The sequence below is a fragment of the Cervus canadensis genome, chromosome 7 (assembly GCF_019320065.1).
Source record: "Cervus canadensis isolate Bull #8, Minnesota chromosome 7, ASM1932006v1, whole genome shotgun sequence".
Classification (NCBI taxonomy): Eukaryota; Metazoa; Chordata; class Mammalia; order Artiodactyla; family Cervidae; genus Cervus; species Cervus canadensis.
Genome location: NC_057392.1, coordinates 35,393,217 through 35,412,977, shown reverse-complemented (window position 1 = coordinate 35,412,977; position 19,761 = coordinate 35,393,217). Strand labels below are relative to the sequence as shown.

The 19,761-nt window shown below is 36.0% G+C and overlaps 1 protein-coding gene across 2 annotated transcripts in view; it reads right to left on the bottom strand.

Moving 5' to 3' along the window:
• ATP6V1A (ATPase H+ transporting V1 subunit A) overlaps window positions 1–19,761 on the bottom strand; it is a 58,552-nt gene that overhangs the window by 10,049 nt on the left and 28,742 nt on the right. For both annotated transcript variants that reach the window (XM_043474869.1, XM_043474870.1), the window contains exons 3-11: window positions 16,493–16,621; window positions 14,491–14,705; window positions 14,071–14,208; window positions 12,553–12,704; window positions 8,598–8,760; window positions 7,378–7,486; window positions 2,821–2,943; window positions 2,611–2,725; window positions 1,952–2,015 (exon numbers count right to left, since the gene is read on the bottom strand). In XM_043474869.1, coding sequence (XP_043330804.1) covers window positions 1,952–2,015; window positions 2,611–2,725; window positions 2,821–2,943; window positions 7,378–7,486; window positions 8,598–8,760; window positions 12,553–12,704; window positions 14,071–14,208; window positions 14,491–14,705; window positions 16,493–16,621 — 1,208 coding nt within the window. The remainder of the gene's footprint in view (window positions 1–1,951; window positions 2,016–2,610; window positions 2,726–2,820; window positions 2,944–7,377; window positions 7,487–8,597; window positions 8,761–12,552; window positions 12,705–14,070; window positions 14,209–14,490; window positions 14,706–16,492; window positions 16,622–19,761) is intronic.

Below are 19,761 nucleotides of genomic sequence, written 5' to 3'. Positions count from 1 at the left end.
AAGTCATACCGGAATAGTCTAGTGCTTTTCCCTACTTTCTTCAATTTAAGTCTGAATTTGGCAATAAAGCGTTAATGATCTGAGCCACAGTCAACTCTCAGTCTTGTTTTTGCTGATTGTCTAGAGCTTCTCCATCTTTGGCTGCAAAGAATATAATCAATCTGATTTCAGTATTGACCATCTGTGTAGAGTCTTCTCTTGTGTTGTTGGAAGAGGGTGTTTGCTATGACAGTGCATTCTCTTGGCAAAACTCTGTTCGCCTTTGCCCTGCTTCAATCTGTACTCCAAGGCCAAATTTGCCTGTTACTCCAGGTATTTCTTGACTTCCTACTTTTGCATTCCAGTCCCCTATAATGAGAAGGACATCTTTTTTGGGTGTTAGTTCTAGAAGTTCTAGAAGGTTTCAGCTTCTTCAGCATTACTGGTAGGGGCATAGACTTGGATTATTGTGATACTGAATGGTTTGCCTTGGAAAAGAACAGAGATCATTCTGTCGTTTTTGAGATTGCATCCAAGTACTGCATTTTGGACTCTTTTGTTGCCTATGATGGCTACTCCATTTCTTCTAATGGATTCTTGCCCACAGTAGTAGATACAATGGTCATTTAAGTTAAATTCACCCATTCCAGTCCATTTTAGTTTGCTGATTCCTAAATGTCGACATTCACTCTTGCCATCTCCTGTTTGAGCACTTCCAATTTGCCTTGATTCATGGACCTAACATTTCAGGTTCCTATGCAATATTACTCTTTACAGCATCGGACTTTACTTCCATCACCAGTCACATCCACAACTGGGTGTTGTTTTTGCTTTGGCTCCATCTCTTCATTCTTTCTGGAGTTATTTCTCCACTGATCTCCAGTGGCATATTGGACATCTACCCACCTGGGGTGTTCATCTTCCAGTGTCCTATCTTTTTGCCTTTTCATACTGTTCATGGGGTTCTCAGGGCAAGAATACTGAAGTGGTTTGCCATTCCCTTCTCCAGTGGAACACATTTCGTCAGAACTCTCCACCATGACAGTCAATTTTCTAAGGCTAAACATTCACATATATTTTAGGCATTCCTAATTTTGCTCACTTCCCTGTTATTTAAAATTCAAAATTTTAGCAAATGTTAAACACCTTGAAAGTTGTAAATTTAGCCTCTGCCACTTCCTTTTACCTAATATTAACAGAAACATAGGCAAGTATTGTATTTTTCTCATATGAATAATACATGTGCTATAAATATATCAAGATCAAAAACAATTATAGCCCTGATTTATATATGTCTTTCATTTAGGCTTACTTTTAATGGCCAAGTTGGCTAGCTATGCACCAGAATTCATGTCTTGTCACTGGGAAGCAGCTGCCTAGGCAGAAACTACACTTTCCAGCTTTGCTTTCGTCTGGGTGTGGCTAAAAGAATGAGTGGAGTAACCAGGTCTGAGCCCAAAGTTCAAAACGCAGGTGAGCCTCCTCCAGTCGTCCTGTACCAGCCAAACGTAGACCATTACCAGGCAAGCGGAGCCAAGGTGAAGTGCTGGTGTGAATTAGTATTGAATGGAAAAGAGCCACCCTCTGACATGATCACCTGCCTTGGACCAAACAACGAGGAGAAAAACTTCTGTGTGATTTTGCTATTATGCCCTTTTGGGCTCATTTGTTTCTATTCCTAGGGTTACTCTAACTCAAAAGTTAAGAGTGCAGTATTACTCTAACACTAATAAAAGTTTGCTACTTGGATATATTACTACTTTAGACACTAAATCTATTATAAATTCTAGGTAAAGAGCTAAGAACATAGGGCATCAAAGACTTTCAGTAGTAAGAATGTTGCTAAAACTGACTTGACCCTTGCCTACTTTTCAGTGACTAAATTAAATGCTTCACAATGATGAGGACAACATTAGGACAGCATGGGGGTGGGGCGGGGCTCCGAAGTTGACTACACTAGGAAAAGACATACCTGAACAATACCAAGAGTAGCAGATGTAACTGGATCAGAAAAGTCACCACCAGGTGGAGAAACTCTAAAAACAGGAAAAAGTCATTAGAAATGCTTGGAAAATAACTTGTACATAAAAGCAATTTCAAAAAATAAATGAATAAAACAAAAGTACTTCTTTGAAGTCAATTTTAATGTAAATAACTTAAGAAATACAACCTTTGGGAAGAAAATCCTATATAAAAACCTTGAATAAAAACCAGTACTAAGTTGAAAGTTTAGAGTGACAACTAATGAAAACCTTCTAGTTTGAGAAATGAGACAGACATTTAATCACAATCTGTTTCATTTTTCTAATTAAAACAGATGAAGCAAGAAGGAAGGAAAAGCTCTGAGAACAAGGTATGGCTATATGTGGGGATAGTGAATCTTCATATTGTTTTTATTGTGATATGATCTTACCTTAACATGTTTATAATTTTCTGAATTGTTGCTAGATAAGTCAAACCTATGAAACCAGCACAAGCAGAGATGACCTAAACATGTGCATTCTAAAAAGCCCTTTGGGCGACTCCAGTGCAATCTTGGTTAAGAAGCACTTCCCTCAGCGGGGCTAAATATTATCTCTTTAAAATAAAGTAACTTTTTTCTTATAATAAGTAAACAGTTTGGGTGCTTACGCTCCTACAATGCTGACACTCCCTTCTCTCTCAGGATTTCCAAGACACTTCACTCTGCCGGCTCGCTCATAGAAAGAGGCCAAACGGGCACCAAGATATGCAGGATATCCACTATCTGAAAAATGAAAAGAAAATTTTAAAAGAGAAGTTCTAAGCCAACCCCCAAATCCTATCAGTCTTGCTTATACAATAAGCAATATAAAGATTTACCTGCAGGCATTTCAGCTAAACGACCAGAGATTTCTCTAAGAGCCTCAGCCCATCGAGAGGTGGAGTCAGCCATCATACTGACATGATAGCCCATGTCACGGAAATATTCTGACAGTGTAATTCCTACATTGGGAAGAATATTATAAATTATAATTCTGTAATATATAATCCTGACTTTTTACCCTTAAGAAAACTTTAAAGCGGTAAGTTCCTAAGTTAAGACTGCTAGCTATTCATCATGGTTTGTGGTTCTTTTGGGTACACAGTTGAACATACTATCTAGCCTGCCTCTGCATTTAGATTTGGCAAGTAACTGACCCTTATCTAACGGAATGTAGAGTCAAGTGTTTCTTCAGAAGGCAAGACACACATCCTTCCATGCTACTTCTTCCTTCTGGCTTACTGAGAGGGTGAGAATGCCCAGGATCTATGGAAGGTATGTGTTAAAATGAAAGAGCTCTTTTTAGCCTGGGTCCCAACCCCAAAATGACAGAATAAAGGAGAATGCCCTCATCATCTGAAATAAACATCTATTATACTCAACAATTATGTTTGGGTTTTTCATAGCCTAGTCTACCCTGATAAACATTTTTAAAAGTAGGAAAAGACTTTTCTCCCATTCTCTGTTCAGATAATTAAGTCTGAAATTAATTTACAATGCATTTTTTCCTATGTATCTCACACACATATGCACCAAAAATACCCTCAATTAATTAGCTTGTTTGGTTATTTTTCAAAAGTAGTAAATGTTGTTAATGTGAGAAATAATACTCATTATCTAGATCATTCTTCTACATAGACTGGGTCCTCTCCTGTAAAATCACATTCAGTAAACCACTCAGAAGAAGCTGATACAGTATACAGAAAGCAGTCCTGGGTTCTAGTTCCCATACTGTCATTAATGTTAGCAAAGTAACCTCACTTCCCAGTGTGGTTTCTTCATTTGTTAAAATGGAATAATTCTCACCCCATCTAGCTGTACACATCAGATGATATGGTATCTATAAATGCCCTCTGAAAAATACAAAGTACTATACAACTGTAAGATATTAGAATTGTATATTAGTTGCTACATCATAACAATTCCAAAATCTACTGCCTTAATTCCTTTATTTTACCCGTTAAGAAACAAAGGGTTGTATAAATAAAATAGCTGCTGGAAAATTCAGAACTTTACTATTTATCATAATACATCTGTCAGAATAAAAAAAATACTAACTTCCAAGGCTTCCAAATTATGGTCCAAGGAACAAAGTCTTTTAAGTAGTATCACTTATTATTAAGGCTTAAAAAACACAGTATCACATATTTCAATCTGATGGTACAAGCATGCTATGTCTCTTACACAAGCATGCTATGTCTCTATGATGACATTCACTAATGCTTGTGTATCTATATATATATTAAAAAGACTTGACAAAAGAGACAGATACACAAGAGTAAACCTCAAAGAAGTCTGACAGACCACTTTCATAAACCTAAAGATATCAGTGCCTACAAATCAGACAAAATCAAAAGATGAGCAAACTAGGAAAATATCTGCTACTCACAAAAGATGAAAGACTCATTTCAAAGAGCTTTACCAATCAGTATGATAAACTACTAACCAATGCAAAAAACGGACAGAAGGCAATTTTCAAATGGTTAACAGATTCAGGAAAAATGCTAGCTAGCTCCCTGTAAGGAATACAGAACCAAGAGTCATCTAGTAAAGCAGAGGGAGTAAAATGTTAACTGTCAAATCTAGGTGTGGGGTACATAGGTACTAACTGCAGTATTCTTTTAACTTTTCTGTATGATTATCATAAAAAACTACTGGAAAAATGAGCATTGGTGAGATGTGAAGAAACAGAATTTGTGTCCACTGTTATTCCTTGTGAAGAGCTATTAGAATCTAAAATCTACATTAACAGTTACATTCTCAGCAATTTTACTTCTAAGAACTTAACCTGACAAAAATACAAAGAAACATGCACATAAAACATATGATGTAACAGTGTAAATAACATGCATAAGGATGTTTTATGGTGTGATGCTTGTGAGAGCAAAAAAACTATTAATAATCCAAGTGTCCACCAAAGGAATGCCGGTTAAATAGACTGTAATATATCCATACAAAGGGAATCTGTGTAGTCAGTTAAAAGAAGGAGGTAGACTTCTTGTCTTAAAATAGTAGGTGATTATGTCACTTTCTCCTTCTCAGAAGAGTGACCACCAAACAAGAAATACAGAAACACAAACTCCACTGTCAAAAACCAGGGGCCATGTTTAGCTTCACAACAAAATAATGAGGAAAGCTAACTAAAAGAGATTAAAACAAAACAAACAACAACAAAAAAATACCAAGAATTCACCTGAGGCTACACAGCCTCAGACTATGCCTCTGCAAACTAGAAAGAACATCCTGAGGAGCAAAACCAAGAATTCTTTGTCTGGAACACCGTAAAAGGGGTACAGGGCTAGCAGCAGGGGTTCTATGGACCCAGTCTGGCCTCAAGGGGAAGTAGGGGGGTGGGGACAAATAAAATTCAGAAAGATACCCCTTTTCAGTAAGTAAAAAGTGAATGAAGCAGGGTAGAAGAGAAAGAATTCATTGTAAGTGGCCTTGTCGCTGTGGATTTTGCTGGAAGGACAGAAGAAAAAGTAAAATAAATTATATAATTTTATGCTGTAACAAACTTCACTGATTACCAGGAAGGAAGAAGTCCTGCTACTTTGAATCATAGTAACAACCATCCCCTCCCATCTCCTACAAAGATAAGTGATAGTAACAATAAACATCAGCATATGAACTAAACAAAAATAAAAGAAAAAAAAGAAGAGCACAGTACAACAATGAACCTGCCAAGGAACAAATGAGAACTGAGATCACAATTAATTAAAGAAAATCTTTATACTGCATACTACCACAAAATAAAAATCTCAAGGAATATACAGGAAGATAAAAAGGTTGCTTCATGAGCCAGCAGAACTCAACAAAGAACTAGAACAACATAAAAGTTTCATCAGAAGCAATACAAAGAATAAACAATGATTATCCTGTGAAAAAATGAACAAATGGCTAAATAAAAAGAATTAGGAAATAATGCATATGGAAACAGATAAAGCAGATGCAATATGTTCCACTTGAAGATAACCATAATGGAAGAGAAAAATTTTCAGGAACAATTCTCAAAATTTTTCCAAAGTAAAAGACATAGTCACAGACTGTAAAGGTATACTATGCCTCAGGAAAAAATTAACAGATCAATAGTGGGATATATTCCAATAAAATTATAACACTTCAATAAAAAAAATTATAACACTTCAAAGTTAAAGAAGCATTCCTTTGGGTAGAAAGAAAAATCACCTACAAAAGGAAAAAAAGTAGGCCAGTGTCAGATTTCTCCTCAGCACAAGAAATGCTGATAGAAAAATTTTATATTCTGTCAAATTACTGTTAAAATCATAAGGCAGTAGAAAAAATCCAAACTTACAAAGAAGTAAGAATTCAGAGAATATAGTTTCCATGAGCCTTTCTTGAAAAAACTTCCAAAAATCAAAATTTGTCCAGTTGTAAAACAAATGGAAAAATTACAGTCAAGGGACTGTGCTGCCAGTGGAAACTGACTCCATTTTACTAGGTCTAAAGCTAATACAAACATTGTATCTATGGATACAGAACAGAATGTGAATATTATAACTCTTGAATATGTAGAATTCAAAATACCAAAAGCTGGGATGAAAATGGGAGCAAAGATGGAAGGTAATACATAAACATAATCAAAGTATTATAATTCAAAGCTGAAAATTCAAGTTATAGAGATACAGATATATTCAGAGACAGAGCAATGATAAAACATGAAAAAAAAAAAAATATAAGATACTTCGTTTTAAAGTCATTAAAAAGATTAAAGCAGTTCTATTAATGCCTTATGGCGCTTCCCAGGTAGCAAGGTGGTAAAGAATCCACCTGCCACTGCAGGAAATGCAAGAGACTATGGGTTTGATCCCTGGGTCAGAAAGATCCCCTGAAGTAGGATATGGCAACTCACTCCAGCATTCTTGCCTAGAAAATTCATGGACAGAGGAGCCTAGTGGGCTACATTCCATGGGATCACAGAGTAGGATATGACTGAGTGCATGTGTGCATGCGCGCGCGCACACACACACATTAATGTCTTATATGGACAGAGTCTTAAGATATAATAATGAGTGCAATGTGGTGGTGGTGGTTTAATCACTAAGTCGTATCTGACTCTATGAACTGTGAAGCCTCCACTCTCTTCTGTCCATGGGATTTCCTGGGCAAGAATACTGGAGTGGATTGCCATTTCCTTCTCCAGGGAATCTGCCTGATCCAGGGATTGAACCTGAGTCTCCTGCTTGGCAGGTGGCTTCTTAATCACTGAGCCATCTGGGAAGGCCAATATTAAAAAAAAAAAAAAGGTTCTAGGAATATGGTTATATGTATGAAGATACTTTAGAATGAAAAGTTCTTTGGAAAAAAAAATTTTGGTGCTAGCTTTAAACTAAAGAACACATGTTAATCTCTTTCATTCCAATTCATATACTCACCAGTATAAATAGAGGCTTCTCTAGCAGCCACAGGCATATTGGACGTATTGGCTACCAATGCTGTTCTCTTCATAATTGACTCTACCTTACCATCGACTTCCATTGTGAGCTAGAGACAAACAATCTATTAGTGATTCCCCCAGTTTTGAAATAGAACTTTTTTAAAAAATTAATTATTAAAAAAATAATAATAATTATTTATTTATTTTACTTTACAACATTGTATTGTTTTTGCCATACTTTGACTTGAATCTGCCATGGGTATACATGTGTTCCCCATCCTGAACCCCCCTCCCACCTCTCTCCCCATCCCATCCCTCTGGGTCATCCCAGTGCACCAGCCCTGAGCATCCTGTATCATGCACCGAACCTGGACTGGCGATTCGTTTCACATATGATAATTTACATGTTTCAGTGCCATTCTCCCATATCATCCCACCCTCGCCCTCTTCCAGAGTCCAAATGACTGTTTAATACATCTGTGTCTCTCTTGCTGTCTCACATACAGGGTTACCGTTACCATCTTTCTAAATTCCATATATATGCATTAGTATACTGTATTGGTGTTTTTCTTTCTGGCTTACTTCACTCTGTATAATAGGCTCCAGTTTCATCCATTTCCTTAGAACTGATTCAAATGTATTCTTTTTAATGGCTGAGTAATATTCCATTGTGTATATGTACCACAGCTTTCTTATCCTTGAAATAGAACTTTTTAGTTTCTTTTTCACAACTTGTTTATATTTAATCCTTCTTATAATCTGTGTCCCCAAAGAAGTATTTCCCATCATTCAAACCTATTTCCTCTATCCCACTGTGCTGTAAAGAAAACAGTCAGTATTTCCATTTCATAAAAAAAGTCCATTATTTTATGGAAATAGGAATGTTATTATTACAGTAACCTAGTAGACCATACAAAGTCTATGTGACATTCACACCAATAAATATTTTGCCTATTTTATCTTTCTCCCAATAACTGAAAATCACCAGACCACAAAAAGACACTTTCAAGTGTTTTGACTGAAAAATTCCAATTCCCTTCCTTCGGTATACAAATTGAATCATAAATATAATTAGAAAATTCCTTAAAAGATCTTTCATGAATAAGAGCATTGCTCCAGATCCAAAACAAAGCTTTATTAATTGCCAATGAAAGTTGATTAGTATTAGTTGATTAGACTAGTATCTAAACTAGTATTGGAAGCTTTATAGATACAGACCTCTGGGAAGTCCCGGAGGACTTCAGACATCTCGTTTCCTCTCTCACCACATCCTACGTAGATGATCACATCACTGTTGGAATACTTGGATAGAGACTGTGATATCACTGTCTTCCCACAGCCAAAAGCCCCAGGGATTGCAGTAGTTCCTCCCTGTACACATCTACACAAAGCAAACAAGTAAGGATTACTTTACTCGCTAATATACACCAATAAAAAAAGTAGGTTAGAGACAGGGGCTACCCTGGTGGTTCAATGGTAAACAATCCCACAGACAGAGGAGCCTTGCAGGCTATGATCTGTGGGGTCACAAAGAGTCAGACACAACTTAGCGACTGAACAACAACAAAAGTGACACAGTTAAAGATACAAGTTAAAGAAAGCACTTTAAAATACTGTCATCTGTATCTGTACATACACTTAGAAAGAATGAGGTGCTGACAGAGATATAACAATTGCTCCCCTATTTGCACCTAAAGTAGGATATGTTTTTTATAATAATTAATCATCTGTAATAGCTGGAAAGTGAAAGTATGTTCCATAAGGTACCTGGAGAACAGGAATATGAAAATAAGATAAATAAAATAGTAGTAAAGATACTCTGAATGCTTAAATAAATCAGTTTATGAAAGGACAAAATAAGAATTAAAGCTAAAAGAAAAATATGAACACTTTTGAAAGTTGTCTTCTGAGGTAAAAAATAAGAATTTCCTTTCATGCAAAGATGGGCTCAATCACTGCAGATGGTGATTGCAGCAATGAAATTAAAAGACGCTTACTCCTTGAAGGAAAGCTATGACCAACTTAGACAGTTATGACACTTAGACACAAACACTGCATCCTTAATAAGGATAACATACTTTTCTCATATGAAACTAGTATGCATTAAAACGTTTTCCCATTGAAACCTTTCAGTGACTCTGATAAACTAGGAAGGCCAAGGCCATTCATCCTATGGCTTTGCATACTTCTTTCAAATCATTTTTAAGTCAGGGTGGGAAGGCAGGGCTGGGTGTGTCCCATGTTAGAAGTTCAACAATCTAATGTGAAAAGTGCTATCACAGAGACCATTCAAGGTTTGTGGGAGTACACAGAAGGGGTACAAAGTCTGACACTGGTCTGGAGTGGAGTTAGGAAATTCTTTCTGAAAGAAGCTAAGACCTGAAAGGAAATAGAAATCAGCCATATGTAGGGAAATAACATGCCATGCAGAGGGAACAGCATAAGCAAAAGTCCAGGGCCAAGCGGGAGGGAGCCCTGCTTGAGGATTTAAAAGCCCATCGGGAAGCCTGGAGCATGGTCTGTAAGGAAGCAGTTGGGCAGCAAGTGGCTGAGACAATACTGGAAGGTAAGCAGGAGCCAGGTCACAGGTGGCTTTGTATGGGGTTAAGGATTATGTGTTTGTCTTGAGAGCAATAAAGAGCACTTCAAGCAAAACAGTGCAGGATCAAATATGTGTTTTAGTTGGATCACTATGTAATATGGACAACCACTCAGAAAGAAGGCAAAACTGAAGATGTGAAGTCTGATTAAATGTGATTATTGCAGGAATTAGGGTAAGATCCTTAATTACAGTCATGGAGTAGGGATGAGAGATGCAGATAAAAAAATATTGAGGGAACAGAATAGCACTAGTTCATTAATGAGATGTGGTAAAAACAATCCTTGAGAGAAGTCACAGATTTTAGAAGAGGGATTCACTGGATGTACAGTAATGACATTTGCTGAGAGGCAGCAAAGTTTCAAGAAATGGAGTGGTGATTAAGATGATGATATTAGTTTTAAAACACTGACTCTGGGGTACCTGTAAGATATTCAAAAGGAGAGGTATAATCCAAAGTGGATATATGAGCCTGGAACTCAGAAGAGATCTGGGATGAAGATACAGGTTTAGAAATCAACATATATAGGTGAACATTTAAATCTTGAGGGTGGATGAAGTCATTCACAGAGGGTAAGATGTATAATAGGGAAAGAAAGGAGAAAAACTAAGAAATAGCAAAATTAAGGAGAAGGAAACTGCAATGGAGAATAAGCAATAGCTTCCTGTAGAAGAAGGTAAATGGAAGAGCAAAGTAAGTGGGTATTTCAAGGAGGAAGGAGTAGAAAGCAATATCCAACATCAAAAGTTGTAGCAATTAAGAAAATACTAACTTATGTATTGAATTATCAGTATGGGAGTGACTGACATGTTAGTGAGAGTAGTTTCACTGAGCAGTGGAACCATGGCCATAGAGGTACAGTGAATTAAAGTGGGAAAAGTGGGGACAACTTTTTTTCAAGAAGTTTGGCTGTGAAGATAAGGAGAAAAGTAGTGGAAGGCAGAAAGAGAAGGGTAGAAGGCAGATGTCTTTTCATTAGATGGGAGAAGAAAGGAAGATCACCTAATAGAAGGTCTCTGAGGAGATATGAGGTGGGGTCAACACCAGAAAAAGAAAGAGGAATAAAGGATAAATGGGAACATGTGTTAACTGAAAGAATTCCAAATCTGATGGCCCCTCATTTGTGTGTGAAGGATCTGAGATGACCATTTGGTGAGAGTGAAGGAGAAAGAAGAGCGGAAGATCTGAGGCAGGTAGAGAGTTTGAAATAGTCACTGAGGAGAGCAGAAGAATGACAATTAGGGAACTGCAGAAGGATTATGCCACAGTGCTGAGATACCAACTTGCACTTACTATTTATTTTTCTCAGCAGCCTGAGTGTAGATTTGGGAGAAGGAGATAGCCAGACTGATTCACAGTTGATACTTTACCAGGCAGGTATGATGGAAGACAGAGAAACAAGAAAATTTAATATACTGACAAATATTCATAGAAATGATATACTATTAAATTTAAACTGGATTCTAAAGGATATAGAAACAGGAGGTATTGACTAAATAAGAAGAGTCAAAGTACTGAAGATCTTTTATTTTTTTTCCATTTATTTTTATTAGTTGGAGGCTAATTACTTTACAATATTGTAGTGGTTTTTGCCATACATTGACATGAATCAGCCATGGATTTACATGTGTTCACCATCCTGATCCCCCCTCCCACCTCACTCCCCATCCCATCCCTCTGGGTCTTCCCAGTGCACCAGCCCTGAGCACTTGTCTCATGCATCCAACCTGGGCTGGTGATCTGTTTCACACTTGATAGTATACTTGTTTCAATGCTATTCTCTCAGAACATCCCACCCTCGCCTTCTCCCACAGAGTCCAAAAGTCTGTTCTGTACATCTGTGTCTCTTTTTCTGTCTTGCATATAGGGTTATCATTACATCTTTTTAAATTCCATATATATGCGTTAGTATACTGTATTGGTCTTTATCTTTCTGGCTTACTTCACTCTGTATAATGGGCTCCAGTTTCATCCATCTCATTAGAACTGATTCAAATGAATTCTTTTTAATGAGTACTGAAGATCTTATAAGAGAGGAACAGAACAACACAGAGTAGGTTTAAAGGTAAGAGAGCTGAAGGGAGACATACAGGGGTTGGTGATCAGAAGTTAAGAGTTAATATCACTGCTTCAGTCTTTTCTGCAAATTAAAAGATGAAGTTATTTGTTAAAAGTAAAGGATAGTATGCTTATGCCAAAACCTTAAAGAGAAAGGTTTTTATGCAATTGAAGAAAATGGCAAAGAGCAGACTATAAAGTTAAGAAAGACTGCTGGATAGCAGAGAACCCACGTGATTTTAGAAATCATCAATTAAAGTGACATCAATCTACTGATTATAGGAATAACAAGAAAATTTCAGAAAGTTTTAGAAATAATGCTTTCCTTTTGCAACTGTGAAAAATTCTCTTCAATGGTCTGACTCTCTAAATAAGCACTGGCAAAAATATAAAACATGTTTCTCTAGATAAAACATATTATAGGATTAGCACATAAAACCTTATTTATAAAGAAGTGAAATAGTAAGCACATATAAAAATCTGAGGGAAAACTATGGGACACAGTTCAAACTCACGGAAAAAGGGCATCAAGGACTCTCTGGCCAGTCAACAGAGGATGATTAGCTGGCAACTTCTCAGTGACAGGCCGAACCTGACGTACAGGCCATACTTGGACCATGCTGAACTTCTCCTTTATACCTTCAAATTCAAGCTCCAACACAACATCCTACAAAAATACAGTGGGACTTTCAGAATACTATGAACATTTCTTCCTCTAAAGAAAAGTAATGCCAGACTTCTAGGGGGGATTAGAGAGGTGGTATGTGGAAGTAGGGAGGGAGATTTACATCTTTTATTATAAATATATACAGTTCTGATTTTTTTTTTTAAACCAGGTACACTTACTACTATTTTAATGATTAAAAAAAAGTTTAGAAATTTTTGGGAAAGAAGTATTTCAAGTAATAGAGAAACAATTAAATAAATTACATGAATATACACAGGAAAAATTCCTGAAGGATACAAAAGATATTCCTGGAACTGAAGGAGGGAAGAAACGAAAACTTTCATAATTTATTTTCCATTCTTTGTTTTTTTACTTTATTATAATCTTCTTGCACTGCTTTAATGAAAAATACTAATCTAATTAAGAATCCTAAAATATTTAATAAAGTTAAATATTTTAAATTATTTACAAAAGCAAAAAGATAATGAGTAACTCTTAACATTTGTAAACAGTGAGATGATTTTAACTATTCACAAAAGATCTCAAGGTCCAAAGACCTACAGAAATTTGTAATCTTGTTGATACATGGATTTGAATTAACGTGTAGGTGAGTGATTCTCTAAGCTAGTGAGTAAGGTTAGCTGACTGCCCAGAACCCCAATCTTAATTCTTTTGTTCTCTATTATACTGTAGAGCACAGATCTTGTTGATGTGAGATGATCAGAAAATTATTATCATCATATCTCATTGGGAAAAAGTTATATGCTACAATGACCTTCCCAAAAAAGATTCTTCATACCCACAAAGATTATCACGTATCTACTGTATTTGATATGATGTGATTATCAGTAATAGCAAAGGACTAAGTTTTAAATGGTTCACTGAGAGTAAGAACTTACAATCCATTTCATGATTCATTATGTGAATAGAGACTGAAAATTAAGATCAAAGTCTCTTCTATGCCTAAAGAATCAGGGGTTTGGGAACTTCCCTGGCAGTCCAGCAGTTAAGACTCCGTGTTTCCACTGCAGGGAGCACGGGTTTCATCTCTGGTTGGGGAACTATGCTCCCCCATACCCCTCATGTGACCAAAATAAAAAAGGAGAAAAGAATCAGGGGTTTAAACAATACAGCATAAGTTAGGAAGGTAAGAAAACACTGTACTAGTTGTTTCTCTTTAAAAAGAAACAATATATTTTGCCTTTTGTAGTCCCAAGCTCAAGTTTTAAAGGAGAATATCTTAAATTATGAAAGTAACTTAAAACTTACATATTAAATATGAATTCTATAACTATTTAGAGTTCTACAACTGGGTAACTATATCAGTGGGGCCACTCATGTGAGTTAAAGTTTATATGATACTTACAGAGGTATCGTAATTTCCAGGTGGAGCAATGTAGGTGACAGTTCCTCTGTTTCGTGGAGGCAACATGATTTTGTGTTTGATGAGAGAGTTCTCATTGACAATTCCGTAAATATCTCCACCAGTGATGTGACTACCAACCTAGGGAACAAACATACTTGTTGCTTAATATTCAAACAAACGTCAAGCCATTTAATGTTCAATAAACATCAAGGAGACTCCCCTGCCATTATTTAACTCATTTGCCTCACTTATCAATAAAATATATTTGTTCTACAATCCTTCTCGTGGAGCTTTTAAAAAAAAAAGTAAACTATGCTTCTGTGGTCCACTTTTATTTTGACTAACAGTACAAAATAGTTCACTAAACACTCTTTTCACATTCTTTCACCAACTTTAGAAATTTTGATTACAAAGACATACCCGTAGATTTTTGCAAGGTGTGAAATCCCATTTGACATCTCTGCTAAGAGCAGACACATTTACTCCTCTGGGAATGTAAATACTTTGAGTCTGACTGCTGATATCTGACAAAGGTCTCTGAATACCATCAAAAATGGCTCCCATAATGCCTGGACCAAGTTCAACTGAGAGGGGTTTACCAGTGCGGAGTACAGGGTCTCCAACAGACACACCAGCTGGGAAAGGTGGTTGAGGAAAATTCACTATGAAATACTGGAGATACTGTAAAATAAAGAAGTACTGCAGCTTAACAGGAAATGAGATATAAGAAGCTAAACCTGAGATTCTCAAACTTATAGTCCACAGCATCGTGAGTGTTTCGGTAACTTTTTCATAGAGATCTACAACAAAAGATACATTTAATATTTTGATCTACTAAATAATCATGCTCAAACATTTTAATAAGTTTGTATGTCTAACAAGTGAGTAGCACTTTGAAAGAAAAAGACACATAAACTGAAACAAAAAGACACATAAATTGAAAGAAAAAAGAACATTTTAATTTCATTTTTAAATAATCTCAATTCTTGCAAAGGGGATTTATGTGCCTGTTGGGTAGTCTATAATTTCCAAACCTAGGAGTCAGACTGAATACCCAATCCACATCATTTTCATATGACACTTGGTTTTTAGCTTAGCAATTGCCAAAAACTCGGCTTCACAAAGATATGACATCATCAACAAGAATGCAGTGCAGTCAGATAATGAAACTGTTTATTATCTCAAGCTACTAGTTCTCATGGTGTCTGAGAAGATGTCATATATTCTTGTCTTTACTGCAAATCCTTAAAACATCCCGGAGCACCACGTGAGTTTGCTGCAGCTGCCCAGAGTGCCTTGGCACAGTTTGGGAACCACAGGCTAAAAACAGAATCAAAAGTCTCTCTATAATACATTGCTTCAACTATATTGATGAGGAATATCAGTTCCTTAAAAAGGATATTAGAATTAGGAAAAAAGAAACTTAAACTCTTAAGACTGAGAAACAACCAAAAAAATTTTAAGACTTAACAATCATTAAGAGATTTATTAACAAGTGATGGTATATTCATATGCTGGAATTCTATGTAGCTGTAAAAAAGGACAGGTACTTTTATGAATTTTGCATGAAAGATCTCCAAAATATAATTTCCAATATTTGTTTATAAAAATATTTCAAGCCTACAGCAAAGTTGAAAGAATATTACAGTGATCTACCATACACACTGCATTGTATTCATCATGTATCTATCCATCTTCCACAATACATATATTTTTAAGTGAATAAAAGGTGCAGAACATTACCTATAATACACTATCTTCTGGGGAAAAAAAGGAAATAAAAATACACATTTATAATGGTCCATATAAAAAACTAGAAGGATATACAGTAAGTGGAACTAACAAAACTGGTTGCATGAACGCATGTCTGTTTTGAAAACTGGCCAAATACAGGATGACAAAAGTGGAGCAGGTTCTCAATATACACATGCTCATTTGTTTACTTTAAATCTTTAAACCATGTGAAAGACTAGATAAAAAATAAATCTAACAACAGAAAAAAGTCCTTTTGATTAGTGATGATTTCATAGCCATGAATACTTTTAATTTTATTAAAAATTTCAGGTGATTTTGTTTAGAATTAGCACTCCAATACTGACATAGAAAGAAGAAGTACTGTAAGCATATATTTTAGCATGGCAAAAAGGCTGTACCAAATAAAACTTAAATAAGTAGTCAGAGAAATAATGCTTAAGTAACAGCACTGAAATATTAACAGCAATGAAAGTTCAGGAGATAATACTGATTTCTCAAAATAAGAGCACTAATTCCTAGTACCTTTCAATAAACTTCTATATATCAGGTTTCTTCAAAACACCAGCATTCCATGTTTCTGATACCACTGGTATTGCTTTTACCTTTGCCAAAAATCTTTAAATTCTGACTTGTAGAAAATGGCCAGAAATTGAACTAAAAAGGATACAAGTTTCTTCATACACCTGGATGGTAGCCATGTCACCCTCCAATCGGATAATCTCTCCAACCAACTCGCTGTGGCCCACTCTCACCAGTTCATACATGGCTGCACCTGCCATGTCACAGGCTGTAACCACTGAAAGGAACAAATGAGGATTTTAATGACTTAAGACTCTGAACAGTTCCAGATGATTAAAATACCGAATAAATTTGTTAATATACTTCTCTCACATATTTATAGGAAAAATAAAACACCTACTATGGGACACACAGTCTCTCAAAAAGAACATTTTTTTTTTTTTTAATTATACTTGATTTAAAACACTATGTTCGTTTCAGGTATATAACATAATTCAGCTATATACATGTATTTTTTCAGATCATTTTCTATAGATTATTATAATATATTGAGTATAATTCCCTGTGCTGTATAGTAAATCACTGTTGCTTATCTATTCTATGTACAGTAGTTTTTATTTGTTAATCTCATACTCTTGATTTGTCCCTCCCTCCCTCTCCCCACTGGTGACCATAAATTTGTTTTCTATTTGAGTCTGTTTCTGCTTCATATAGATTTATTTGCATTATTTTTTAGATTCCACATATAAGGGATATCACACAACATTTATCTGTCTGATTTTCTTCGCTAAGTGTAAGATTCTCTAGGTTCATCCATGTTGCTGCAAACGGCAATATTTCATTCTTTATATGGCTGAATAACATTCCATTGTGTATATATACCACATCCTCTTAAGTTGATCAACTGTTGATGGGCACTTAGGTTGCTTCTGGGTCTTGGTTGCTATAAATAGTTATGCCATGAACATTGGGGTACATATATCTTTTTAAATTACAGTTTTACTCTTTTCTGGATATATAGTCATGAATGGGACTGCTGAATCATACGTAGCTCTATTTTTATTTTTAAGGAAACCTGTACTGTTTTCCATAGTAGTTACACCAATTTACATTCCCATCAACAGTGTAGGAGGGTTCTCTTTTCTCCATACCCTCTTCAGGATTTATTATTTGCAGACTTTTTGATGGCAGCCATTCTGACTGCTGTGCGAAGATACCTCACTGTGGTTTTGATTTGCATTTCTCTAATAATTAGTGATGTTGAACATCTTTTCATGTACCTGTTGGCCATCTGTATGTCTTTTTTGCTAAGATGTCTATTTAGGTCTTCTGCCCATTTTTTTTGATTGGGTTGTTTTGGTTTTTCTATATTGAGTTACATTAGCTGTTTGTATATTTTGTATATTAACCCTCTATAGTCACATCACTGCAAATATTTTCTTCCATTTCTTTTTGTTTTGTTAATAAAAAGACACATTTTTTAGCATATGTCATAGATGGGATAAACAGAATAAAATTTTGTTAGGCTTTAGGCTAAGATTACTTGTTTACATGATACACATGAATACTATTTTCATTTTGAAGTTCTATATGACAAATAAACGTCAAACTCTTAACTAGTAGCACTTAGGCAAGTTTTGATCAACCTAGCTTGCTATAATACAAGGAATGGTGGGTACTGGAAAAGTAATAATAATAATAAAAGACTAAAACAATCATCAGCACGCTCTGTTTTCACCATTCCTTTGAGAAATATCACATAAAACAACAACTTTACTTTCTAACACTTTATACTAGTGGTTGTTGAAACTCTTCTTGGACAGATCTACCTAGAAAAACTCCCATTTGCATTTGGGCTTCCCAGGTGGTGCAGTGGTAAAAGTATCCGCCTGACAATGCCGGAGATGCAAGAGATGCAGGTTCAATCCCTGGGTCAGGAAGAGCCTTTGGAGTAGGTTGGCAATGCACTCCAGTATTCTTGCCTGGAGAATCCCATGGACAGAGGAGCTTGGCAAGCTATAGTTCATGGAGTCACAGAGAGTCAGACATGATTGAGCACAACAACAAACAGGATGTTTATAATCAGTCACGACCACTGGATGAAAGCCTCGTCAAGAATCCCTATTTCTTATAAATACTGGATTAGAATTTGCACTTATTATTTTGGATCATGTTGCCCAGCAAGCAAAAGTTACTTTTCTGGCAGGAGGGGAAGGTTGTATGTTTTCAGATATGTATAGGAGTAAGTCTATGATGGCTTTTTTTTTTGAAACTGTATTATTATTTTATTAAGGAATCCATTTTTATGACTGTCACGAAGCCAAGCAGAGTTAACAGTAATGAGTTCTGGAGGTAACAATACCCTACTCTGAACTTTCTAGTTACAACCAACATCGTCTCCCTAGAACCTCAATTTTTCTATCTCTGCCTCTCCCTACCAGACTCCTAAGGTCTCAATTCCTGCCCTCCTATTCCTGGAATATGCCAATGCCAACTGTGTAAGAGGTCTTTTCAGGAGAAGACGACTTTTGTCTTCCCAGAAGACAAAGCCTCTACTTTGCTCTATGAGGCAGATAGCAACCCCAAACCACAGACAGGCTGGGACCTGCGCAGGCCTCAATGGATTAAGTCTATTTAAATATTTAGCCTTCAGATACAATTAATTAGAACTATGAATTAGGTAATATTCAAGTAGAAAGTATTAGGGAATTAATATTTATTTAACTTACATTAGAACAATGGAAATTTATTTCTTTTATCAATATTTACCTCTGTATCTATAAGAATAATTAAGAAGCACAGAAATGTGTGCTGTGTGCTAAGTCACTCCAATCATGTCTGACTCTGTGACTCCATGGACTGCAGCCCACCAGGCTCCTCTGTCCATGAGATTCTCTAGGCAAGAATACTGGAGTGGGAGGAAGATCCTCCAGGGGATCTTCCTGACCCAAGGATCTAACCCACATCTCTTATGTCTCCTTCATAGGCAGGCACGTTCTTTACCACTAGTGCCACCTGGAAGGCCCACACTGAAATACCACAGATAACTAAAGTGTTGACAAATTTCAGAAAAATATTTTCACATAAACTCTTTTGAGAGTGTTCTTTGCCTTTTCCCTCAAAGTTCCTATGTACAGTCTGTCTTCCTTAAAGGCCTTATGATCATCAAGGTGAAAAGGTGTTTCTCTGAATGGTGAAGAGATTGAAAATAGTGAAATATATTATATTTGCTAAAAATTCAAGCTCAAACACCAAGTTCTAAGCAGTAGAAGCTTACTAGGGAGAAATAAGTGGCCCAGTGACTGATAATCTTCATTTGTATTAACACCCCAAAGAACCATCACCTCTATTGTGATTAGAACATCAAAAAGAGTACAACATGAGGTTTATAAAAAGACAAGGAAAAGTGAATTTTCA